This window comes from Apodemus sylvaticus, chromosome 18 (genome assembly GCF_947179515.1).
Source record: "Apodemus sylvaticus chromosome 18, mApoSyl1.1, whole genome shotgun sequence".
Classification (NCBI taxonomy): Eukaryota; Metazoa; Chordata; class Mammalia; order Rodentia; family Muridae; genus Apodemus; species Apodemus sylvaticus.
The window spans coordinates 66,128,909-66,156,228 of NC_067489.1; the positions used below are offsets into that span (position 1 = coordinate 66,128,909).

Here is a 27,320-nt window from a genome sequence, read left to right on the forward strand (position 1 = left end):
AAAGGGAAAGTCAGTTTTCTTCAATCGAGTGACACTGAGTGTACCAGCCGCACTCCATGGCAGGCCTCTATTCAGGAGTTAGCAACCACAAACCAGACACTGTGATTTTCAGCCGCTTCTCTCTCCCTCCTCCCTCCCTCTCCACCTTTCTTTCTGTTTGCCTTTCTTTCTTAAACAGTAAAAGAGTATGAAGTTGAGTGAGTCGGAGAGACGAGATGGGAACAAGAAAGAATGTGGTTAAAAACAAAATAACACTGCCCGTGTAAGAATACAGCATCGAGAGAAGAAATCTAAGTCCTAGTATTTACAACCTTAAAACCCAAAGAATAAGAGCCTGGTGCAAGATAGGGAAGAAAAAAACACACAAAACAACAACAACAACAACAACAACAAAACCAAACCAAACCAAGAAACCCCTACAATGTTAAGGAAAAAACCATGGTGGCTTATCTTGACTGTTAGTTTGACTAGATTAAGAAGTATCTAGGAGATTATTACAAAGCTCTTCTGCAGCCAGGCAGTGGTGGCACACGCCTTTAATCCCAGCACTTGGGAGGCACAGGCAGGGGGATTTCTGAGTTCGAGGTCAGCTTGGTCTACAGAGGGAGTTCCAGGATAGCCAGGGTTACACAGAGAAATTCTGTCTTGAAAAAACAAAAACAAAACAAAACAAAAGAACAAAACAAAAGTATCTAGGAGATTAATGCAAAGCTCTTTCTTCTGTGTGTCTGTGAGGGCCTTTCAGTAGCTCTGGATTTGGGTGGCACTTTCCCATAGAATGGAGGTCCAGGTGGTATAAACGGAAACATGGAGAGAACCCTCCTTGGCATGGGCACTTTCTCCCTTTGCCTCTAAGCCTCTTTGATGTAATCACACACACACACACACACACACCCGCCCCCCAGAGTTTCCTGCCAAGATTCAGAGACTTAAGTCTCTGAAAGACTGAGTAAAATAAATCCTTCTTCCTCTTGTCACTGAAAGCCCAAAATCTGAATACACAGAAAATGGTGGCATTCCTTTGCCCCATGCCATAGATTATAGGAGTTGAATTTTCTCCAAGTAAATCTTCTATTAATGGTCTTCCAGATTTGGGGGTGTGACCATTACACAACTCATGAGTAAAATCAGTGCAATGCATTTCTTATAAACTGGTGAACTGTGCAAATGGAAGAGGCCAGGTTGTGAGGTGTGAGACAGATTGATTGATTTGTGGCAAAACGCAGGCCAATAAAGAAATTAATGGGCTTTAAATTATTACTTAAAGAAGCAGTTTCCCACTTCTGTTTCCATGCAAAATTTAATGAGGTAGAAGTATTTCTTAGGGGGAAAAACAGCCAGACTAACTTTAAATGCGAGGATTTAAAAAGAAATATTTAGTAAATATTTAACCTCAAAGAGCAATCACCTGGCTCTATGTTCAAGGTTGGAACATGAGGACTTGTTTTGTGGAGTAGATAGCCAAGCACAGAGAGGAAAGGTCAAAACCAGGCAGGTCCAGGGCAGCCAGCAGGGCAGCGAAGCCCCTTGGGAGGTATTCTGTTTTGTTTCTCTTTCTCGGCAAAGCATTCAGTTCTCCATTCTCTTTCTCCTGGACTCTTCCTCACTATTCACTGAAATAATCCAAAGAAACAGCCAGAGCCCACAGCATGTGACCTGGTGAGGGAGAAGGAGTCACATGAGAGGGACAAGGCCATCCGGAACCCTTATCTCTTCCCTAGGGAAGGAGCCTTACTTGAGTCAAAAAGTATCATATATTCTCCTAGGGGAAGGAAGATGTCAGAGTCCTTATCTTGGGGTGAGATCTGGGGCCCCAAAATCCAGGCCATGGTATCTGCCTGAGATTGAGGTTTAATCAAACAATGACAACCCCACTCCACAACTCACCATTCCCCTGTACAAGCCACAAAAACAAGTCACAGCAGAATAATGCTGGGACAATTTTGACAGCAATACATTCCACAGGAGAAAAATTTAAGGAGTATTATCTAAGATATACAGCACATGGGAGACCTAACTTCAGGGATCCAAAGGCAGAGCTCAGCCAAAGCAACCCTTCACCCTAAACATAAAACATAAACCCATACCATCAAGTTATCTGAAGCCGCTGTTCCACTAAAAGTAACCATAGTAACAACAAACCCCAAACCCACCCAAATCCTGACTACAGAGGGTCTAGTTCATAACTTCCAACTGTCCATACATATATTACATACATACTTACATACACACATACATACATACATACATACACAGCTTACATTCTTTCTTTACAGAGGAGGGAGCCTGTACAGCTGTTCTGTTTTCCAGTTTTTGCAAGGTATTCAAGAAATTACATGAAAATTTCAATGTTATTATAAAATAGGTGATTTTATCCAAAATAAGACTAATGTAAGTCTTTTGAACATGTTTAAGGAAAGCAAGTATGAGTTTATGACTTTAGTGAATTGGATGCCTTGATTCCAATGTGTGAAGATGGATTTATTGGATATAACCATTTCCTAAGTTGAGGAGTATCTGTAGATGATCTTATTCTCACTTACACACACACACACACACACACACACACATACACACACACACACAAAAGTTCTATGGCAAGAAAAGCCATTTTCAGATGTAAACAGTACCTCAGCCTCTACTATCTATACAAGATACCTAGGTTTTTTTCTGAAAATATATGAGATATCAGAAAAGCAAGAGAAAATCTCTTCCCCCCTACAAAGAAGTGTTCATTAGCATCAGACCCAGGGATGTCTCAGGCAGTGGAACAATGTATCAGGAATGTAAATGACCAGGATTGACCAGTTAAAAGTCTCATCCAAGAAACACATAGAGCCTCACCAGCCAGTTCAGCTGAGAGACTAAGACGGCAAGAATCAAATGGAAAGTCCAGAAGTAAGAACTCAGTTACACAGTGAACAAGTCTCTTACTGGCTCATTCCTTCACCAAGGAAGGTGAAAGGTCAATACAAAGACTCCAACTAGGACCCAGAGAAGAAGAGGGACAGAAACGGAGTGTGCAAGAACAGTCCAGAAGCAGCATCTATCCACAGCCAATTGTCCAGAAAGAAAGACCCCTGGTGCATGGCAGACTTCCCCAAAGTGCATGACAGCCACCAGGTGCGGATGCAAGAAGTCCAGAGGCTACCTTATGTGAAAGCAGGAAAACAAACCAAAAACAAAGCTTGAATCTAAAGAACAGCATCACACAGCAGCTCCCTGTTGATGGTGAGGTCCAAGAACCCAAAGAGAGACTACAGAGCCCTTTACACAACTGACTTTGCCTACATATACACTTACAATAAAGCTTAATGTGTAAATTAGACATAGTAAGAGATAACAAAACATACAACCACAATAGCATACTATAACAAAATGTAGAAGTGATGAATTTTCCTGCCCCTCCTGGAATTTTCTAACTAATATTTTCAGCTTGTGTTTGACAGAGAGTACTTGAAAGTACAGAGATCAGACTCCCAGGGAAGGCAAGGTCACTGTACCAAGGCTACTTTACCAGTTTGTCCAATGGTGCTAAGGTTGACATCTCTGTGCTGCTTTTGTAATTTCTCTATAGTCCTAAACTTACCGCAAACTAGAAACTTTATAGGATGCCTTAATTGCGAGATTTTTATATCAAGCAGGAATTACCAAAGCTTAAGCCAGAAAAAAAGAAACTCGTTTGCTAAGAAAGCTACTTTTCCACACCTATATATTGTGAGCTCTCAGTATTGGAGTTTGTATTTTCAGATTTATGGTTCAAGATGGAAACTGGTCCATGGTGGTCACTACTGTGCAAAGCATCCATCTTCCTGTCCAAATTTGCTAACTTACATTAAAACCGTGGGGGTGGAGCAGACTGGTGATGAGACCATGGCCTTTAACCTCAGATTTTATAGACGTTTGTCTTCCAAGGCGCTTCAAGCAAGTCTTTTATAAACACTGCGTAGTAATATTATGGAATAAGAGGGGGAAGCTGAGATGCAGATACTAAAGGCTACCGAATAAAAGGGACGGTAAACAGAGCGAGGGAGCAGCACTCCCCAGCAGCAGGACCTTGGGAAGTGATACTTCTCAAAGCCTCACTTAACAGGGCTCCAAATGGGATACTACAGGAAGAAAAGATTGCTGTGGGAGTTTCTAATCAGTGGACAGAGAGATCTAGTTTTTCAAGTACTGTTTCTAAAAGCCATCAGTAAGTGTCAGCTGTCAGTTCAATTTGAACAAAGGACTGATAAACTAGCTGGAGAAATTCGAGCAATGACCTCACACCTCAATACTACTTAAGGAAGGATGAGGAAAAGACTACCAACCAGAAGGCTCCGAAAATATTTCAGGAAAACTGCATAAACTGTTGGCTAGATGGAGACCCAGGGTTTTCCTGGTGAGGGAAGCTGCAGAGGAGGAAGGTCAGGATTTGCACATCATGATTGGCGCTGGCAGTCAGAAAGGAAAGGGCAGCAGGAAGCAATGCTGCAAAGAGAGGGTGGGTGAGAGCCCCCGGGGGGCTGTCTACATAGGAATTCCACCTCAAATCCAAAGGAGATGTAAAATAGGTTTCAGAGACCATGGCAGCAATGGAAATCTTGACTCTGTCTTTCAGGAACTGACCAGCAAGGCATCCAGCCCTTGAACAGACATTTGTGAGGTGTTCTGATTCACTTTGCTCTCTGCTTCCTTTTCCCATAGCTCTGCAATCACTCTGAGAAAGTGTCTAAGCAATTCAAATAAAGCATTTTTATGTCAAAGCTCCTATAAACCTTCACTATCCCCTCACGTGGTGTTACAGCGTGTCCCAAAATGCACTAAAATCCGTCATTGTAACAATATTAGGGAATGTCTTAGTTAATATTTCTATTGTTGCAGTGAACATCATGACCAAAACGCAAGGAAGGGGCTCATTCAGCTTCCACTTCCAAGTTGCTGTTCATCATCAAAGGAACTCAGGGCAGGAACTCACACAGGGCGGGAACCTGGAGGCAGGGCTGATGCAGAGGTCAAGGAAGGGTGCTGTTTATTGACTTGCTTTCGCATGGATTGCTCTGCCTGCTTTCCTATAGAACCTAGAACCACCAGCCCAGGGATGGCACCACCCACAATGGCTGGGCCCTGCGCCACTAACTGAGAAAATACCCTATGGTTGTATCTCATGGAACTGAGATTGTTTCTTCTCTCATGACTCTGGCTTGTGTCAAGTTGCATCAAAACCAGCCAGGAGATGACATCTTCAGGAGACAAGTTAAGAATGGTTCAATAGTCCTGACTATTAGTGCAGTCCTGATTTAATGAGCTTGGCTAGATTTTCTTTTGTCTTGAACTTCCTGGGTTCCAGTCGCATAACAAATTTCTACCATTTGTATGTTACCCAGTCTGTGATATTTTGTTATGGCCATAGAAAATAAATTAGGATGGCATTGCATGTTCTTCCTTTGATTAAAATAATGAATTGGTATCTTCAAATGTGCAAAACAGAGTCAGTTGGATGAGGAGTTTGATGCCATTCTCACCGATACAGTGAATTTGAATCTAGCCTAAAATCCTATCAAGCAAAACAACACAAAGCTAATGACTGTCTTCAGTGTAATTTTTCTGTGCCTATTTCTGTTTGTCTCCCCAACATACATTCTTCCTCTGCTTTTGAACAAACCTGCTTCCCAAGGAAGATTATACATTTCACAAGTGTGAGGCCCCTCCCCGGTATGTTTTCAAGTCCCGTACCTGTTTGAAGAAAGATTGCCTGACATCTCTCTGAATCTGTAATAGAGTATATTTAGCCAGCCACCTTCCAAGCAAAGGCAGCAGAATTCTCAGACTCTGGGATTGTGGTGCTGTTGCTCGCCAGCTGTGCAACCTCAGGGTTCTCAACCTCTTCCAACTTCAGAGTCTCTCTGGACTAAATGGAGATAATGAGCGCTTCACCTCACAGGAAAATAGGAATTTACATGTGGTTGTGCTTATAGAATGTCAGAATGTACCCAAACATACAACCAGCTGGAATAAACCACAGCAACTGCTATCACTGGTTACAGGGGTCCTCAACATACTGCAGTTGGCAGAGCACTAGAAGCCTGAAGAAATTGTGAGGAAGAGGCTATTTGCACTTAAGAACCTAGCCAGCTGTCTTCTTGAAACACAAGCTCTTCTAGCTGTAGCATACTTACAGATCCAAAACATCCCTGTGCCCTACCCTGAGGTTCATGGATCTGCAGTTCAGTGACTCTCAGGGCCTAGTTGATGGTGAAGATGGTCTCCCTTCTAATCATCATCATCGTAGCCCCTTATTCAAGTCAGCCTGTCTGTGAGAAGTCTAGTATTCCACTGTCTGCTACCTTTACGTTCCAATTCATCTTCCCTCGCCAGGTGCCCATTTTTTTATTCTTTAAGCCCAACTCATATCCTACCACCTTCAACTTCTTCCTTGACCACTCAGTTACTATCAGCTACCCATGGTTCCAAGGCACTAAAGCCCATGGTACCAAGGGCCAGTTCCCTCTGCTCAAGCCTCCCTCACTTAGACTTCTGTCTTTTTGCATAAACATCCTATTGGGGCTTTAAACATGACAACTGGCTTTATTTATCCTTTATTGGCTCTCAAACAGTTGGGACATTCTGCACATAGAAGAGGCAATCCATATGTGCATGCTGATGAAGTCTGAGGGTGGGACTATCTGTTCCCTAATTGGAGAAGCCAGAGGCCAAGCTCAAACGACTCCTTTCCCAGAAGCAACACTTTCCATCCAGCACGGCTAAGCAAGCTGAAGTCTGAGCAGCAGGCCTGGCACATGTCCAGCCACACACATTTATAAAGGTGACCTTGGCCTGCTCTCCTGGCCCTCACAGCTCACATGTCCTTCCAACCTCTGCGCTGCTCCAGTTCCCATGTTCTCCATGGCGTCCTAATGTTCCTCCATCCTGGTCCTCCCATGATATCACAAGTCCCCTCTTCAGCTACCCATTCTCTCCCTCTTGCCCAGCCCTCCTCTCTCTGTATCCCCTCCTCTCTTCTCCTTGCTTATCTTCCCATCCCCCTTCTCTCTTCTCTCTCCCCATTTCCATTCTTCCTCTTCTCCCTTCCTCGTGGCCTCCCTCCCTCTCCCTTCTCTTCCTCTTTTCTTTCTCCTTTCTCTCCATAGTGCTGGGGCTAAAGCATTATACCTCATGCATGGTGAGGAAGTCTTCTCCACTGAGACACCCCCTAGACTCTCTCACTACATACTAAAACCGAAGTCAAGAAGAACAGTGAAGGCTCACTTTTAACAGCTCAATAGGAATCAATTTACCCCCAAATAAGGATAATAAAATTGTCAATCCCAATAGAAAGCCAGTCTCACCAATTTCTGCCCTATATATAACAGAATATATACCTTGTAAGGGTCCCATGCTTTTAGTCCCTTGAAAGTAAATGGAGCTGAGCCTCTGTAAAGTTAGAAATGTACAGCTGACTGTCTGATAATAACGTCCTTTCTTCACTGTCCCCTCCCACCATCTAAATGTAAGAGAGAGGATCAACCACATTTCTGGGAAGCCCAGAACAAAATGAAAATGTAGGACACCAAACAATTGTGCAACAGCAGTATATACTAGCATGAACCCTCCTAGTTGGAGGGTCTGGATGGCGTGCCTAGAAGTTGGCTTCCTGCCCACGGGAAAGAAATCAAAGCTATTTTCCTTAACATCATTGAATGAGGAGTTCACCCCACCTCATGTAACTCTGAGCATTTATGAGCATTTAAGCCTCTTATCTCTAATTCCAGAATGTGTATTATTTATCCCTTCTTGTAGGAAATTAAAGCATAGGCAAACAAATAAGATTCGAGAGCAGAGAGGATAGATGACTGAGAGACAGTGGAGCCTGCGATCTCACAGGTCTACTCCTCTTCCAGCAGAAGCAATATCAAGAGATCTATGTCTTCAATTTCCTGTGGATGCTGGCTTAGGACTCTGAGGTACACCTCAAGACCTGTCATACTTTGCTCTTATGTATATCATATCTTCATGTCTACCACAATACCATAAAAATAAGCCAAGGGTCATCCAGGCTTCAGAATCCATACTATTCCCTGTTTTTGCTCCTGGATCTCCAGAGACACAGCAACTCATTACTCTTACCATTTCTGCTTCCTTACCAACTGGCTGACGAGGAGCAAGACATTGACCTGAGTGTCGAAGGAAGTGTCTCTTTTCTGCCCAGTGTTGTTCCTGGTGTATTTGCTTATCAGCGGGTTGCTAAAGTCCAGACCTAGAGCTACACTGGACTCTCACAAGGCAAGCTTGCACAAAGTAATCACAGTGTCCTCTTGAAGTCACATGGTGACAAATAATCAATGGACCTCCAAATCTCAAAAGCTCCCCAATGTCTTCATTCTAATATACAGGACAGGAATGACTGAACCACCTGCTGCAAAATTTTATAGCAACCTCCAAATTGCCTGGTTTTAAAAGGCATCTCAGCATAGCCTTTTTCATAATCGGTTTCATAACTACAAGAAAATCCCAGAAGCAGAATATGTTGTAAAGGACAGAAATGTAGTTCTTTATACTGCTGGACTTCTGTTGGGCACTGTTGGCAGCCATGCTAGATGCCATCAGTGTTGACTCTCCATTCCTCCTTTTGTAGGGTAGGTAACTTACCCTTGGTTGCCCAGGGTAACCATAGATAATGGAGCACCCTTCCACCTAGGTCTAAAAAGGTCCTTGGCAGTCATGCACAGTGGGTTTCTTGTTGATGGAGGAGCAGGCCAATTCTCAGAAAGAGTTGAAGGAACTCATTGTAAGACACATAGCACCCCATGCTTATGTTACCTGCCTCACAGCTTTAAGTTTTATATCACTGTTATCTGGAACCATTCCATCCCGTTGGGCTTTAGTTATTTATTTTTTTTGGAACAAGCTGTGGTTTGAATGCGAAAGGCCCTCACAGCTTCATATGTCTGCAAAATTAGTCCCCAGTGGGTGGTGTGGTTTTTGGAAGGTTGTAGAACATTTAGGAGGTAGAGTCTGGCTGAAAGAAGTGTGCAACTAGGGGGGGGTCTAGGCGCAGCCTCGTTCCTGTATGCACTCTGCTTCTTGTTCCACTAAATGTGAAGTGAAGGGCATCCACCTGCCTCCTATCATGCTTTTTTCCACCATGGTGGACTATATTTCCTAAAACTTGCAAGGCAAAACAAATCCTTAAGTTGCTTCCTATATGGTATTTGGTCATAGCGACAGGAGAGACTATCAGCCCCATCCTTACCTTGCTAGTCCTGGAGCAGGCAGATTTGTTGACTTCCTTTCAAACCCTGAGCACACAGAACACACCTGCTTAACTTCTGCTAAATGACTCCAAACTTTGGACTACCCAAGTCTCATACATCAGACAAAACCATTTTCACTGCAATTATGTTTAGAAATGCAAATAAGTTGTTTAAAATATATTACTCCTCACAAAGTCCCCACTGCTGCTCAAACTCATTATAGAAAACAGATCTCAAATCGACATTTCCCACTTGCTTCTTTGCCTTTGACTAGGTGTAGATGGAGGAAACGTGAGCCAAGCCTGAGATGATCAAGTATCAGCAAGTCCAACCACCTCTCTGCAACAAGAACCAGAACTCCCACCTCCGGCTCAGTGGCCTTCCCTCTGATTCTTGTAGTGACAGGAATCTCACTGTTTCAATTTCTTCCACATATTGGGCTTAAATTCTACTTCCTGCATCTTCTTATTTGTAGACTCTTCCCAAATGCCTTATATGCTATGACCATAAAAGATGTCCATCCCCCCCATAATGCTTAGATATGGATAACAACTTAAAAATTAAATAACCTGAGCTATGTATAAGTATCAGTTATACATAAATGCATTTAAAGTGTTTTGTCTTTGTTTATACAGCACATAAGAGGTATTATCAAGACTTATACCAAATTTAGAAGCAACGTGTGAATTGGTCTCCCTCAGAATATTAGTTACATTTTATACACGGGATCAACCCTGGGCAGTTTGGGAAAGAATGTCTTTAACAGACAGACAACCAAATCTCAGAGCAAAGAAGCCCAGGCTGGTGTCACTGCTGATTAAGAAAGACTGGCCTTACGTATCAAGATTTCGGATAAAGAAAAGCAGATGGAGATTTCAAAAACGAAGGCAGATTGAAAATCAAAAGGGCAAACATTCCAAGCTGCAGGCATTGATTTGTAATCAAGTTCTTTTCAAATTGCTTTGTACGTGGGCAGCAATCTATAGCATACTCAGGAGAGCGTGGCAGAGCAGTGGTGTCTTTACAAAAGATGTTTAATGATATCCCCCGAGGGTCAGCTAGTAAAATAATATATGTAGAAGCACCTCATAAACTAAAGCGCCATCAGATGTGCTGTTACCTCTTCCTGAACTCTTACTGAACGCTCATCATGTGCCTGTTATTACACTGGTTAGTGGCTGGAGGTGCGATGGACATTTTTGTATCTTAAATACATGAATTAAAAAAATAACCTTTCAGCAAAAGATTAGTCTTGTAAATGATTTCTCTACCTAGTTCTAGATACATGAAAAATGATTCTATATTAAAAGTTCATGAATGTATGGCTCAGAGACAAATTAAAAAAAAATCACAAGATAGCCAAGTGCCTAAAGGGAACAGAAGAAATAGTAAAGAGTAGTGTGTGTGTGTGTGTGTGTGTGTGCAGGTACATGCATGCATGCATATAGAGGCCCAGGTCTCTCATTGGCCTGGAACTTGCCAAATAGTATAGGCTGCCCGTTTAGTGAGCACCGGTGATGTGTGTCTACCTCCCTAGAACTGGGCTTACAAGTCAAGTGTGCACCATCATTCCTGACTGTGTGTGTGTGTGTGTGTGTGTGTGTGTGTGTGTGTATGTGTCTGTGTGCGCGCACGCGCACACATGCATGCATGCGAGACTCAGGGAGATTGCACTCAGGTTCTTACACTTCCAATGCAAACACTTTGAGCTGACACCCTAGCCTAAGAGAATTTTTAACTAAAGAGAAACTGTCTTTTCCCAGGGGCAACGGCATGATTTCCTGACAGTAAAAGGTACCAGTTAATAAACACAGCTACAGTGCTGGCCTTGTTGAAGAAGATTCTGTCCGGAGGTTGAGTCATGGGGCTAAATGCCTTCAACAGCGCTTCCCAAATTAGTAGATGGTTTTTGAATCAATGCTAATGTGTCAATTAGCAAGAAGATACCGACAAACCCTCCAAGAAACTAGATGAGGAAAACTGACTCCTAAAGAATCCTAAAGAATGCTCCGGCTTCCTGGGTTCGAATCTTGGCTCTGTCGTTTGTGTTCTATAGCACCAGATTTTCCAATAATTAATAAGTGATTCATTTTCCTTGTTCCTGAATGGGGCCCTCCTGAATACCCAGTGTCTGTGCAGCATGCTTCCAGCAGGATCTGGCTTATGGAAACGGCATTCTCTTAGGCCTCACCATCCGACCCAGTTCTGAACCCAGAAATGTCTAGGAAAAAGGATACAGTGAAATTGTTCAATATTCTCCTTGGGTTTCAGAGTTGGTGTTTATATGTTGCTTTAACTTCTCTTTTTGGGAGTGGATGAGTGTGTATGATAATTTGCATGTGTGAGTTTGCACATGGAGACCAGAGGATGACAATGTGTGTCTTCCTCAGTTGTTTGCCATCTGATTTTTTTTCATACAAGGTCTTTACTAAAACGGTGGCCAGATCTTTACTATCTGGATGTGGCAAATCTGAATTCCAGGTCTTCATGCCTTCCAGACAAGCATTTTATCAACCAAAGCATGAAGTTCTACCTTCTAACATAGAAAGACTAAAGTGCATTTAATGTAGTTTCTAAGGAAAGTGAGAAGAAGCAGATGTTTCTAAAAAGACAAACGTTACAACACACCTTTGGTGTCTGTCCCTCATAAAACCTGCCTCTAGCTACTTTACAACAAAGTCTGCTAAGACATGTCTGTAGCAACACATGCTCAGGATCTGGGATACTTCAGAATTTTTTTTCTCAGTTCCTCAATCCCTGTCCCGTACCACCCCCAAATCTCCAAGCATGCCAACCTTCTATGAAGTCTGCAGCTGTGTAAGGATGCTGGCGTGGGCTGCTCTCCGCAGGGCCATTTAGACTCTCTAGGGCTGATTCGATGGCTTCGACCAGCTCGTCACGTTTGTCCTTCCTCACTGGCTTCTCCTCAGGGTGGCGGGTCAGGCCGGTCTCCAGCTGGTATACTTTCTGCAGAGTGAAACTATCGAAAGGCACAGCAGCATACTCCGTGGCCAGCTTGACACCTGCATGGACCTCGGCCTTGTCCACCTGCCCACGCAGGAAGGCCAGCATATCGGCCTGGGCTTTGGGTTCAGGGTCCCAGCCTGAGCGCAGGCTGGTGGCATCGCTGGCCTGGTCCTGCCCACTGCGGAGCTGTTCACTGCGTGCCTGCAGTTCATCCTTTAGCTGCGCGATCTGTCGTTTAAGGCTATTCACATAGTTGCGATGCTGTTCCTCGCGCTCCTGCAGCACCGCTTGGTAGCCATCTTTGCCTGTGGGGCCATTGGCCCGTGGCAGTCCCAGCTGCTCCTGGTCGCCTTTTGGGGTGCAGGCTAACATGTAGAGGACAGAGATAGCACAACAGAGAAGCACCAGCAGAATCACTACCCGAGAAATCCACCCCAGCAGCCCGCGGCGGACCATCCTCACTCAGGTACAGGCCATGCGTCCAGGTCCAGAGTATCCAACATCCCAGGGCACCACGAGGGCTACCAATACGGGCTTTTCTGGTTACACCACAATGCCACTGAAGTCCCCTGAACCAGTTTCATCCATTTCCTTCTAGAACATGGCCTGCCTTTGGAAGTCAGCCATTACATGAGACGCCTCTCCTGCTTCCAAGGGAAGATTTTCTAGACAGAAACAGTCAGTCAAGTGGAGCCTCCAAGTTCCTTCATTTGTTTCCATCATAGCCTTCCAGGTATGCTGAAGATGAGGGGGAACCTGGGAAGACACAAAGGACAGGGAAGCTTAGTGTTTCTATTCAGACTTGAATTTTTCTCATTGAGGATCCCTTTTCATCTGAAAAATGTCCACTTGACCTGGGGGTGTGAAGGTGTATAAAATAAGCACACAAATATTTATTCAGTACAAATTTTACTCACATTTATTTTAAAGCAATTCATTTATATATACTTAATTTTAACATTTATTAAGGATTAAGCAATTGTGCATATTAATGACATAGATGTGGTTATTCGACGTAATTTAATCTTGGCTGAATATTTGATGCTGCAGGATTCATCTACACCGTTTTGCAGAACTGATCAATATTTTGATTCTTTAATTACCGATGCTAAGGAAAGCACTTTGGGTACTTAGGAAAGGAAAAACAGCAGAAGCATGTTTAAAGCTTTTTCAGAAATAGTTGAAAATGCTGTCCTAATCCCCAGTCAAGATTTGTTAGGCCATCATTTATAAAATCCAAATGCAAATTATTCAAACCAAATATTTCAACACAACCAAATCCAAAGATACACTAATTTAATACTTACATTCTGAGGAATAACACTAGGGAAATACTAAAAGTCTTTATTAACTACAATCAAAACAACATATATCTACCCGAGGGGAAAATTCGTATGCATTGCACAATGAAAACACTGCAGCTCATGACATGCCTCTGGATTGAGGTGTTTTGGGCATTGTGTGCTGTGGTAGTACATGCAGTGATGAGTGCATGTTCTATGCTGAGATCCCAGGCTGCAGTGGAATCTCCCAATAGAGCTTGGGTGAGCGCTGCTAGAAACACATGGATTCATTGTGCACTTGATTTTGATGTCATTCTGGTCATTGCATGCTTAGAAACCTTGCTCATGCTAAATTTCTCATGAACACCACATTCAATTCCATGAAGCTGTGACCCACCACTTAAGACATTGAGGGCTTCTTCACTAAGGCAACCAGTAGACAACTGACCAGTGCCCCAAGAGTTACAGAAGGTGTTTATGGCAGATAGTTAAGTATGAGTGTTTTTGTTAATTATAACACAAGTGTCCATCAAAAGAAACGTGAAAAGATGGGTGGGGATCACTGACAAATGCAAACAGTACTTCTGTTGAGGGTTGAGGCTGATTTTTTTTTTACTTGTCTTTACTTTTCTGTATGTTGTAACTCTTCCTAATGATCTACATTTCAATGCTCAAAAGCAAAGCTTCTGTGACTCTGCAACTACTGGAAGCAGCCTTCTCCACCAGTGCCTGCCTAGCGGGGAGAGATCTGCAGTCAGGTGTGGATGCTCTGCTCTGAGGCAGACCCAATGGTCATCAGAATAGACTTCGAGCTTTTGATCAATAAGTAGGGAGGTGCCCAGAAGGTCAAATAAGCAAGTGCAAAATGTTGATGGTGACGTGGTCAGAGGGATCTGTGATAGCTGCCTCACCAGCTTTTGTCCAGAATCTGAGATAGCTGTCCCATCACTGTCCCAACCAGTCCTGCTACAGGTGAAGAAGACTTTAGCACAGAAAAGAGTGGCTTAGAGAAACAGAGATAGGATGCTTCTTGTCAGAACTCAACACACTTCCTGTCTACAGGAGGACTTCTGCATCTCGCTTGGTCATCAGTTCTTAGAATGACTGCACCCAACACCAAATCCTTGTAATAACAGAGGGGCAAGGCTGAGTCACCATTTCCATGTCCCCTAGACCACCCTTCCTTTCTCCTCTAAGACAGTAAACATCTCCTGATACATTTATTTTGAAGTGTTCTTCCTTTTTTTAGTCATCCTCACCATCATGGCTATAAGTTAATAAATGAGCCAACAAAAACAGATTAAATAAAAATTTTTATTTGGAGATATTTTAATAAAACCATCCTGTATGTATCCTTACATACCAGGTACCTTAAAATCAAGGAAGTTGTACATTTTGCTATTTTATAAAAATAGCAATTTAAATAATCCCTATAATTATGAAATTATTTTTATCATATCCTCGCCTAACCATAGCAATCTAGGTTCTTGGACAATAACCACTTCTTTTCCTAGTGTTCCATCCCAGTCCTGATAACAAATTGCACTTCCAGATCCCCTGGTAGAAAGAGGCCCCACAGTCATTCACTACAGTCAGGATACAATGAGGATCCAGGCTCACTGTCGGGTTTTGGGTATATTGTGCACCTGCTTCATTTTGTGTTCACAGTGGGAGAGCCTTTCCCACTGCCCATGAGACAAGCCTCTCCCTAATATCTCCACACCACCAATAATGGTTCATTTATCCATTTTCTGTAAAAGTTTAATATATAACATTTTCTCTCAGATATATTCTCTGGCACTTCTCTGGTCCCAATGAATCTCAACTATAATTAGAACAATACATAGTTATTAGTACAAAGTTTAAAGTACATGCTTGCCCTTGGAAGCCTTTTATGTCTGATGAAAATCTCAGGATCTGTATAATTACTATAATTCTGTGATTAAAACCATCTTGGTTTTGATGTTCAGGCACCTTGCTGTTTTTAATGAAATCTCTCAGATGAGCTCATTATATCTAAGTATTAAATTATCACTGAGGACATGTTATCACATTATTCTGCCATTTTAAAGACTTTATTTTAAATATGTTGTCATTACTGACAAAATAAGGAAATCAAAAAACAAAGAAATGGAACATTCAACACAATTTATTGTGCTGTGAAACTTAAAACATGCAATCATGCTAACAAATTTTAACGGGATAAATGTTGCATTTGCATAATGTATTGAAATCAAGTTGGTTTAATTGAAGCAATGTATTAAAACTATGGTTAATAAAATTAAAACTAGGATGGTGTTGGTGGTGGATTAACCGGCACTAGGAGGCAGAGTCAGGTGAATCTCTGAGTTCAAGGCCAGGTTGTAGAACTACACAACGAGTTCCAGGACAGCCTGGACTACACAGAGAGACCCTGTCTCACAAAAACAAAAACAAGCAAGTAAGCAAGCAAACAAACAAAAAGAAGTAGAAAATTAAAACTATAGACTATTTGTTCTATCTGTAAGATCTTTGTTACAAGGACTGGGTGATAGTGGTAAGATTACTTAGTGGCTAAAGATACCTCCCATCAGGTCTGGTAACCTGATTTAGATACCTTGGATCTACATGGCAGAATGAAGAAAACCAACATATATATATATATATATGTATGTATATGTATATATATATATGTATATACACATATACATATATATTCATATATATATACATATATATTCATATATATACATTTATAAATATGTACACAACAAATAAAATATTTTTAAATGTCTAGATAGTGAGGCTTTAGAAATTCATTTAGTTGTTTAAACTCTAGTAATAAGAGAAATCTTAGAAAGGGAACCAGGGGAACCAAGATATTTTGTAAAAATAAATAAATACACTTTTTAAATTTAATTCTTAATTAACACACAGAGTAACAAGCTTCATTACAGTGTTCTCTGCATACTTATTTTTGGTTGATCCCCCCCAATCCTGCAATCATTCATCTCCCCAGCTCTCTGCTCCTCCCTCCGCTTTGGTCCCCGTTCCAGCGACAGAGCTCATGCTCTCTCTAGCACTTGCTCTGCTCTTCATTAAAATGTTTTAAATGGCTGCACTACCAAAAGTAACATACAGATTCGATTTCCACCAAAGTCCAAATGACATTCCTCATAGAATGTGTGAGTGTATGAAGGGGATCCTCAACTTCTTATGAGGACAAAGAGATGGCAGAAGACAAAGCAATCCCATACCTCAACTGTTGCCAGAGTCATCACAACAGGTGACTTCGAACTTTAGTACAGAGCCCTAGTGACAAGGGCAAATGCTTGATCTTGAGCACTGAGAAGCAGGCCATGGAAGTAACGGCACTCAGAAACTCCAGGGTTGTGACAAAATTATTACAGACATGAGCTTGAAAGAGCCATCTTATTTAATAAATTATGCTGGCAAAACCAGATAGCCACATGCCAAACAAATAAACAAAAAAATAAAAAGAAATTACTTCCGTATCTCTCAGCCTGTACAAAATTCAATTCAAAGTGGAAACAAAAACATTAACTTAAAACCTGAATTGCTGAAAACACTAGAAATAAACATTTAAAAAACCCACTTCAAAACACAGACATAAAACTTTCTATGTAGAATCCCAAAAGCACAAAAATCAAGTAGCTCCTCAAACTGACAACTGCTATTATATGAAATTAGAAACTTCACAACCTAAGAAATTCTCAGCAGAATGAACAGACTACAGAAAGAGAGAACAGATATTTAGAAAGAAAACAATATGATGCCAAAATTTGCTGCCAAAAAGTCAGCAACTTTTTTTCTTTGTAAAATGTTGGGAGCAGACAATACATCAGCAACAGAATTCTGCATCTGTTAACAGACGCAATAGTTCCTAATGTTTCTAGCAATCAGGTTTGTGATCAAATGCAGTGACTAGTGATAGTGTAGAGGCTAACATTCTGTAGAAGAGTGGAGGCTGCTCCTTCACACTCTTGCTTCTGTGGAAAACCTAGACATTTACTCAGCCCATAGAATGCCATTCTTAGAGTGGCTGTCACTCTGCCAGCATTGCCCCTTTTTCAGAAAAGAGTTCAGTAAGACAAAGGTGGGCCAGTGAGGCTATGAGGGTACAGCACAACCTCTTGTCTTGGCAGCAGAGTTGGAGAAGCAGATTTAAAGTGTATAAGCTGTTTACTGTCTTCCAGATGGAAATACCATGTAATTACCAAGCACTGTTACACACTGAAGATGACAGTAAAAATATAGCTTTATGAGATCTCAGCCACACTGTGCTATTGTTTAAAAAACTTAGACAGGAAACTCAGATTTTTAGCCTAGCCAAGTCTCTCGGGAAATCTAAGGGACAGGGAGGGAATGTGGAGGAAGAAGACAACCTTGTCATTAACTGATTTGGGATGCTTGGGTGAAAAGTGGGTACTTGGGTTTTCTTATTGTCAGGCTTCTTGTCACTTACATTTTTGTATATTTATCCCCACTGATGACTTTAGCCAGGGCTTTGTCCTCCCTGGATATCCGCTAAGGGTGGTTCTGAGATGTTCTATGTTTTGCCATTCTATTTACCAACTGGACAGAAGGACATCTGCAGCACAATGGCCTCGCTTCCATTTCAGTGAAGCTCTGGGAATGACAATATTTGAGGGAGAGGCTTCTCCATAGTCTCCTGTGAAGTGTCGAAGGCTGTTGAATGGGACCAGGACTCTCACACTCAAGCATATTCTCAGCGAAGGTGCGGTTTTATCCCTGTCACATAAGAATAACCCTAAGAGCTTTATAACTGCAGTTCATAGCTAGCGGCTGCTTAAGGGATCAGCAGCTCCTCCTGAGTATTACAGGCAGGCAATCTGAAGAACACCAGCCTGTGCCAACTAAACTAGCCATGGATTGAGTTTCTCAAGACTCCAAGTAGAAGGCAGACAACAGCTCTGACAACTCACCCAGACCAGGGATCATCTGAGACTTTCCCAGCCCTCCAGTGAGCCCAACAGCAGATTGGCTTCGAAGAAGCATAATACATAATGACTGAGAGGCTGGGCAGATGACTCAGCTGAAAAAGTGCTCGCTGTACAGGCATGAGGACCTGACGTTTGATTCCAAGCCTTTAAGTGAAAAACCCTTGGTAGGAGGACTGAGGGGGCATTAACAGGCAGATCTCTGGGGCTGTCTGGCCAGCCTGTCCTAACTTGTACGTCCCTGATCCCAGTGAAGGACCTTGTATCAAAACCAAGGTGGATGGGTGACTTCTGACATTCAAGGGTGCTGGCTCTCTGACTTCTAACCAGATACACACACACACACACACACACACACACACACACACACACACACACACAGGAGAGAGAGGGAGAAAGAGCCATCTAAGCATTTTTTTGAAACTGATATTTGGGCTTCAAATAGACAAATGCTATTAAGATACAAGGCCCTGTTCCCATTAACTATTATAGTGGGGTGAGAACAAGGCCTAAGAAAATAAATAAAAAATAATAAAACAGAGAGGGAAATAGTCCTAAGAACAATCAATGTCTGTTAAGATAAGACAGTAGACATGGGTACTATTATCTTTCATTCCTAGAAGACGAAACCAACTAGAGCCTACAAGTTGCCCCAGATATGCGGTGGATATTAGACTTGGGTCAAGAGTTGCTATTAGGAATCGAGTTGATGTTTCCTTCCCAGAAGATATTTTGGTCATGAGAGCTATGTACCATAACAGAACACCTGCAAAAGTCTACTTGTGTCATAAATCATGAAGGACTCTAGGACAAGCCCCCTGGCTAAGATGCTGTCAGAGTCTGTAGCATGTGGCAAAGATGGTGGTTTTATGAGCAGACCAGGTTAGGCAGCATAGCGGTGCACAATGACGGGCCTTGTGAGTGATAAAGGGAACTATTCAAGGAGATGCAATAAATTCAACAAGACCTCTCCACTCTGTGTCCAGGCAAGCCAGGAGATGAAGGAAAGAAACTGGCAGTGTCTGCTGGGTCAGGAAGTGGTAAGCCAAACCCCCAACACTGCTATGTCAGTCAGCTACACTCTGGAGCATACAGCAAGGTCTTTGATTACAAGGAAGCAAACGGGCTCCAGGCAAAGAACCAACTGTACCCATACAACATGTACCAAACTCACATCCTGAGGATTAAAACAGCCTCCTGGCAAACACGGAAAGGGTAGTTCGTAAGGATTCTTATTTGTATTTGGTGTTTTCAAATACTTTCCAGATAGGTATAAAGCTAACACTGTTAACTGTGCTTAGTTAGACAGGTAGAATCCCCTTCACATCAAGGCCTCTGGTTAATTCCTGTATTTGTGATTGTGTCAGTCATCTTCCAGGATGGCCTTTCAAGAATGCTGTATCCTGGTATTCCTCTTGTCAACTATTTGCCCCATGTATAGCGATGGCTTGATCTGAGTAACCAGTAACATGGAGCAGAAGGGGGTGTGGCATGTTATACTATGTGTTAAAAGACTAGCTACTACAAATAGGGCTGCTATGAATATAGTGGGGCATGTGTCCTTATTGCATGCTGGAGAATCCTCTGGGTTTATGCCCAGGAGTGGTATAGCAGGGTCCTCCGGAAGTGTCATGTCCAGTTTTCTGAGGAACCACCAGACTGACTTATAGAGTGGTTGTACCAGCTTGTAGTCCCACCAGCAGTGGAGGAGTGTTCCTCTTTTTCCACATCCTCGCCAGCACCTGCTGTCTCCTGAGTTTTTAACCTTAGCCATTCTGACTGGTGAGAGGTGAAATCTCAGGGTTGTTTTGATTTCAATTTCCCTAATGACGAATGATGGTGAGCATTTCTTAAGGTGCTTCTTGGAGACCTTGGATTCAAAGGATGTCCCTGCCCCTGGAATCTAGTGTCTCCCTCAAGGAGTCCCAGCATCTGTGACTAGGCCATTATCAGGGACTCAGCTCTCTTCTCTCCTAACTGAGAGGACATAGACTCGTCTTTAAGGTGGTTCTCAAGGGTCCGCCCTGTGCTGTTCCCTGAGATCTGGTTCTGGGTGCACAGAACCCAGTGGGAGCAGCATGCTGCAGCCCACTTCTCAGTCAAGGCCCCCAAGCTGGCCAGTGCCCTCCACCCCTTCCACTGTAAATCTATTTCTCTAAATAATGACTCTATTCTATTTTTCCATATAGAGATGCAGGACAAGGGAAGTATGAAAAAATAAATTGAGGTCAGCTAATCAGGAAATGAAGGCATGGAGATTAATCATTGTGACAGCACACACTGCAAAGACACGAGACATTTCCAGGCCCCCTTACCTCTTGTCCCCCTTTCCGTTTGCTTTGACTGTGGATCTCGGTAGACAAAACTTGGTAGAGGGGGTCTTCTCGAGGCAAGTATCTTCCATTCCCACCTGTTACCCCACTCACTCTAGCTTCAGAGAGCTTTGAGGCAGTCAGTCAGGACAAGCAGCAGACGTGACATCAACAGGGAGCAATAGAGGTCTGCCCAAGGGACCTGAGGGAAACGGAGCCTCTCCCAGAGGTAAGATGTCTCAGTCAGGGATGCAAGCTGAGTCAGCTGGGAGTCTTTCTCTGCAGAGGGATCTGCCTAGTTTCCTTCTTCCTCAGTGCTGTGGGGGAGCCACCCTGGCACTGCAAAACAAGAAGCCTTCAAGCAAAGCTTCCTACACCCTCCTATTTCTCATAATTACGACGACCACTTAGTGAGCACTTACTTTGGGCCAGACATCCGACTAAGCACTTTACAAGCATTATCTCATTTAATCCCATGAGTTAAGTCTTATTATCCCTATTAAAGATAAGAAAATTGAGGCTTAGAAGTGACTTGTCCAAGGTGCATATCCTGGGCCAGTGGCCAAGCAGAGTTCTAGCTGACTTTCAAGTCTTGTGCTTATCCACTACAGTAAACTATCTAATATCCTTAATAATCCAAGCTGCTTGTCGGCCCACGTTCTTCATTGTAGACCCCAATACGCCTCAGTTTTCTAGTTTCTGAACTTGTGCTAAAGCTTTGTACTTATGAACACTCCCAGCAACCCAAGTGAGAGAAGTTGTTGTTTCTCTAGCCTGAGCTATTTGTTTCCCAGTCAGCTGTGATTCGCATAGAATTCACACTCCCCTAACAAACATCGTATATCCAGGTTATGATAGTGTGAGCCTTTTTGTTGTTGTTATTATTCTGCAACTGGGCCCAGGACACAATGTCTTCAGCATTCATGTGTTTCTGAGCAGAGGCCAGGAGATTATACATGCTTATCAATTTTATGACATCTTAATTAAAAGCACGCTGCCAAGTGGAATTTTTAATCAACGATCTTCTTCTCAAAAGAAAAAGAAACTATCTCTAGGTCAGTGAACATGATGGCTGGCTGAGAGAGAAGCTCTCTTATGTCCAGCAGTTTGCTCCCTGCTTCCTCTAGAGAGTCAAGAGCCGTGGTCCTGTACCATAAAGTCACCCTGGCACCCAGCGTGCAGCCAGCTTGGCACTCAGCACACAGCGAAGTGAATGCCCAGAGGGGTCCCATCCTGAGATCACACTGCACAGCTTCCAGAGAAATCCGTGTTGGTAATTAACAAAGGGGACCAATTAAAAGTGAACAACGCTCAGGGAGGGGCTAAGTACCCCGAAGCTACACAATAAGCACGATGTCACACACAGGTTGCAGGTGGTGTCAGCTACAAGGTGAGGTCAGTGTGAATCACAGGGTACGCTGGCTCTGGTAAAATGCCGTCAATTTCATTCACAGTAAAAAAAAAAAAAAAAAAAAAAAAAAAAAAAAAAGAACAACTCAGAGAGAAGCAAAATGGAGCTCTTGCCTTCCTGAAAAAGTGTGCCACAGGTCAGAGTGGGAAAGACGGTTGACCAAGGAAGGGCCTCAGATCCCCCTGAACAAAGAAAATGATAGTAATCACAGCAAAAGGAAACTGTCTCAGAGGCAAAGAAAGCAACCCGGACCTTCTTTGGGAATCTCAGAAAAGGCTTTGCAGAGAGCTGTTGGCAAAAGGCTGTGTGTTACTTGTGGTTTCACTACATTCTTACCATGCTCTTGATGGCAAGTGACCGATCTCCATTTTCCAAGGCTCACACAGGCTCACAGGGATTTGGGGATCTGGGATGTCTCCCAAAGCCCATGTGTTAACATTTTGGTTCTCAGCTTGGTACTGCTGGGATGTGGCACCAACTTTAACCTTTAAGAGGGGAGCTTAGGGGAGGTCTTCAGGTTGGGGGATATCACATTCTAGAAGAAGAGACTGTAACCCTAACCCTTCTCTCTTTTTTGTATCTTAGCAATGAGACTAGCGGGTTTATTCTACTATTGCTCTTGACATGCTATGGAGCCTCAACACATCCCCAAAACAAAGGAACAATCACACATGAACATAAACGTGCAAATCTGTGGGACAAAATCAACCCTTACAATGACGTAATGATCTCAGGCATCTATTATAGTGATAGCAATCTGGCTGCCACATTCTTCACAGGATAAGAGGCCTTCTAATTCTAAAATTTTACAATGACTTTCTTCAGTCAGCTTTATATTTTAGAGAGAAGAAAGAAGAACTCTGTATATACAGAATTAAAAAATAAACTGAATAATCTATATTATATATAATATAAACATATGTAGATAGTTTCCAATTATTTATGATGTATATTATGCCTTTTGTTTTTTTAATTCTGCATATACAGAGCTATTCTTTGTATATGCAGATAAATATGTTATATATGTATACATAATTAATATATATAATATATATTAATATATTTTACACACATATATACATGTATATATGTAAAGTATATATGCATGTATATATGTATGTATATGTATATATGTATATATGTAAAATTCTAGATTGTAGTGTGCCAAAGCAGGGTGAAAAGGAAAAGAAGCCAAAATATCTAGAGATAGGGCATACATAGTTTTTCAAGAGACCCGAGACAACCTGCTGATATCTGCTGATACCAGACTAGAATAAGGCCTGTGTTTTGCTTAAAGATGAGCATGGAGTATACTCTTTCCCATGTCTATCTTGAGAACCCCTGGGTAGGACATTCTTCTTAGTATAAGCCATGGCAACCTAAGAAGGTGGCTTCTTCTCAGACACCTGTGGCCCCTTAATGGTGTGCGTGTCTCTTCTCTAGGTGTGGCATCTGGCCTCTCATTGCCTATTCCAGACATTAGCCAGCTTGTCAGTCTCAAGCTGTGGGCACCACACTCACACTCTTGGGATCATGGGATTGTTTGTTAGTGGAGTGAAGTGACAGAGGTTAAGAATGAAATTGTTATTTTTAGCCAAAAAAAAAAAAAAACCAACCCCCCCCCCCCAAAAAAAAAAACCAGTCTAACGTCCCCTCTTCTTCATTCCCCACCTACAAGTCAGACATCAGCAAAAAAAGAGGGCTTTGATCTTGGAAAGTGGGGATTACATGAGAGAACTAGAGAAAGCACACATCATGCAGAATTATTTTAGAAACGCTACAAAACTAGATCCACAATGCCATCTCTCTTTGTGCCATATCTCTGAGAATATAAATAGCCAAAATGTAAAAATATATAATAGGAAGCCCAGCAGCAAATAAATGAATTTTTGACAAAATAAAACTTAATTTTGTAGACAGTAGTTATTCCATCCTACTTAGCCTGAGAGTTTTCCCTGGAATTGCCTACCCTTTCTTCAGTGTCGCATACCCAACACTGTTTGTCAACCCCTGGGTCAACTGTCTCTGCTCAGAGAGTAATGATCAAGATATTAGCTACAAACATGTCATAATATTGTGATTGTGAACTAGAGTTGTCTGCATTAGAAGTCATTTGTTTACCTAAAGAGATTGCATACAGCATGTATTTAGCAACTAGGTTTCCCAGTTTAATACTATTTAGCACTCCCCAAATGTCTTTTCTCTGCATCAACCTGAGCACACTGCATGTATTTTCTGCCAACTTCTTCTTCCTGGGTACGTAGGATGATCTATAAGATGATCTATAGGATGATCTATAGGATGACCAAGGAATGAAGAGGCAGAGGATAAAGGGCAACAGGCTGGCACTGGGAAAGTTTTATAACCAAGAACTCTTACACCGTGGTGGGAATCTACCTCATGAGCAGGAAACAGCTAACATATCAATTTTTAAACCTCAAGTCTCTATGAGCAGAACCAACTTTTAGCACATGGGCAGTGAGAAAGCAAATTAAAGAGGAGAGACTGCCATTAGGAACAGCAGATTTGGGCTCATCACACTGTTACCAATAAGGAGGGATTCGACTTGGGGGCCATAGGACGGGAGAAGAGAAGAGGCAGTAGCCATAGGAACGAAGAAGAGACGAGGCAGAAGTTCAGGAATTATTTTTGGATACCGTTTTACCATTCTTCTTCTATCATAAACAACTAACCAACCAACCAAGCAAACAAGAGTTTTTCCAGGATTATGGTTCCAGAGGAGTAACAGTCAATCGTGGTAGGAAGACACGGGAACAAGCAGAGTCATGGTAGGCCAGTGCAGGATCTGAGGGTTCATAGCCTTCATTATAAGCATGAAGCAGAGAGAACAAGGTGGAAGTAGGGCAGGGTCTTAAGTCCACCAAGCCTGCCCTGGGGACATAGCTCCTTCAGCTAGGCTGTACTTTCTGAGTGTCCCCAAACAGCACCAGCAACGGGGCACCAAGTGTTAATAAAATGCATCAGCTTCTAGGGGATAGACCCATTCACATCACCACAGATATCATGCCAAGACTTGAAGATTCATTCCATGAGGTGACAGAAAGGGAGTCACTAAGAACCAGGCCTGGGTTCTAGGTTTGTGTGATTCAAAGGATGGAGCTGCCATTCGACATTATAGTACAAACGGCTGCAGACTCAGAAGAAAGGCTAGTGTGGTTGTGGAAGCTCTGATTCTGAACTGGACACAGGAATAGCAAACAGAGACGGTGGATCTTTGGCATGAGAGGTCTGCCGACATTCTTCAAACTCTCTGCCCAGGCAAGCACCTGCTCTTCTAATGCCCCACACTAAATAAGATTTCCCATGTCAATGACTGGTACCTGCATATTCTTTCTGTCCCTTATCTTCAGGATACAGTTCCGTGGTAGAGAGCAAGGTCCTATTTGGATTCTTTCACCCTGTGTTTCCCAAACATAAAAGGGCCGTCCCTGCAGAGCTTTTGTGTTGAAAACTGACATGCTGCATGCAAACCACCTGCCAGAGTTATTACAACAAAGTCAATTTTCTATCATGGGGAGCCAAACTCAGTGAGATGACAGGAGAAAGATCAGAATGGCACTGTCATCAGAGACAGGAAGTGGACTGGTGATTCTTCAAAGTGGCAGAGCAAGTTAGGGCATCACGACCACCAAGTCCACAAACTCAAGACTCTGTCCCTGGCTTCTAAATTCGTCATAAAATTTAAACAAAACATCTGACCCTCTATATTCCCTGCTTCCACATCTGGGGGCTTAAACAATAGGTTGAAAATATTCTTTTAAAAATGTGCTTGTATTGAACACATACGTTGTTTTTTTTAAAACTTATTTTCTAATTCAGGAAAATTATTTCAATAACACATTGTACTAAGTATTGTGAATGGTCTAGAAATTATTTAAAGTATAAATTTATAACATGCAAACTATGATGTAATGTATACAAGGGACATAAGCATTTCCAAATTTTGGCATTAACCAGAGCCCTGAAGCATTTAATAGTCTATAGATACTGAGAGAGAACTGTAACTCATACCTGTACCATCTCTCCAATCTTAGTTTATTTTTAAAAAGGAAAAGAGAAGGGAAGGAGAGGGGGATGGGCACAGGAAAGGAGAGGAAGGGAACATTGCTTTTGGTTAGAGGATCAAAGGGAATCTTACAGAGCCTGTAGAGGTTCAGGGAGAAAGACAGATGGTAAGGTAAACAGTTACTCTGAAAACTTCCCCTCAGATTCCCATTTGAACAGAATGTTACCTGTGAAGGTATGTATGTGGGCACAGTGGGCCTCAGGACAATATATTTCCTGGCTGTTGACATGAGACTGTAAGCATCGAGCAAGTTTTTCTGTACCTGAGGACACAGCAGAAGCCTAAGGGTGACTCTACTGAATGCTACCCAGCAGCTTGAGAGTCAGAAAGACAGCAAGTAATGCTTGGGTGAAATCTTAACATCTCCAGCGTGCTTTTGAATTTCAATCTCACAGAAGCTCAAAACGACACACCTTGATTCAGCAGTGTTCTGATTTTAGCTGCTGCTGCTATACATATTTCCAGGGTTCAGAGCAGCCTTAAATAACAGTGAAGGAAGCATTCCTGACTAATCATCCAGATGTGTGAAGGAAGAGAGAGGATTCCTTGACCCCTTCTTTAGCATGTCACTCCCTTAGAAATGGGTCTTACTAAAAGATTCTTCTTCTCGGGCCCAGCATAAAATGCTTCCACATGAAAAATAAAATTGGACTATGCTCCTTTGATTACACACATGAAACTGCAATGATTGCGGAAATTAGAACTTCATTTGAACACTCACTCTCCAAGTGAAGAAATAATGAAACATTCTCTCCCATGCTATAGTGACTAACCTTGTAGCAGGCAGCTGTGAAAAGGAAGAGACAGACCCCAAGATGTATAGACAACATCAACCAAAAGGGCCAACGAGACCAATAGATTCACCTATCTCTGCTTCCCAGTACTGATATTACAAGGACATGCTGTTATACATGGCTTTATTTTAATATCTTCTTCTTATTAATTATTTTTATACAGCCCATATTTTATTTCCCACCCACCAACCCCTGTCCATCTTCCGACTGTTCCACATCTCATACATCCTCCTTTATCCTTCTCTTCACGTGGATGTCCCCACTCCCAA

At 42.4% G+C, this 27,320-nt stretch overlaps 1 protein-coding gene across 5 annotated transcripts in view; it reads right to left on the reverse strand.

Annotated features, from left to right (window-relative positions):
* Window positions 1–27,320, reverse strand: part of Csgalnact1 (chondroitin sulfate N-acetylgalactosaminyltransferase 1) — a 360,316-nt gene that overhangs the window by 86,502 nt on the left and 246,494 nt on the right. For 4 of the 5 annotated variants that reach the window (XM_052161840.1, XM_052161845.1, XM_052161843.1 and 1 more), the window contains one exon: window positions 12,032–12,959. In XM_052161840.1, the coding sequence (XP_052017800.1) occupies window positions 12,032–12,659 (628 nt within the window). In that variant the 5' untranslated portion in view covers window positions 12,660–12,959. Of the gene's footprint in view, window positions 1–12,031; window positions 12,960–20,762; window positions 21,099–27,320 lie in introns of all 5 variants that reach the window. The other variant, XM_052161844.1, reaches the window with a different exon arrangement.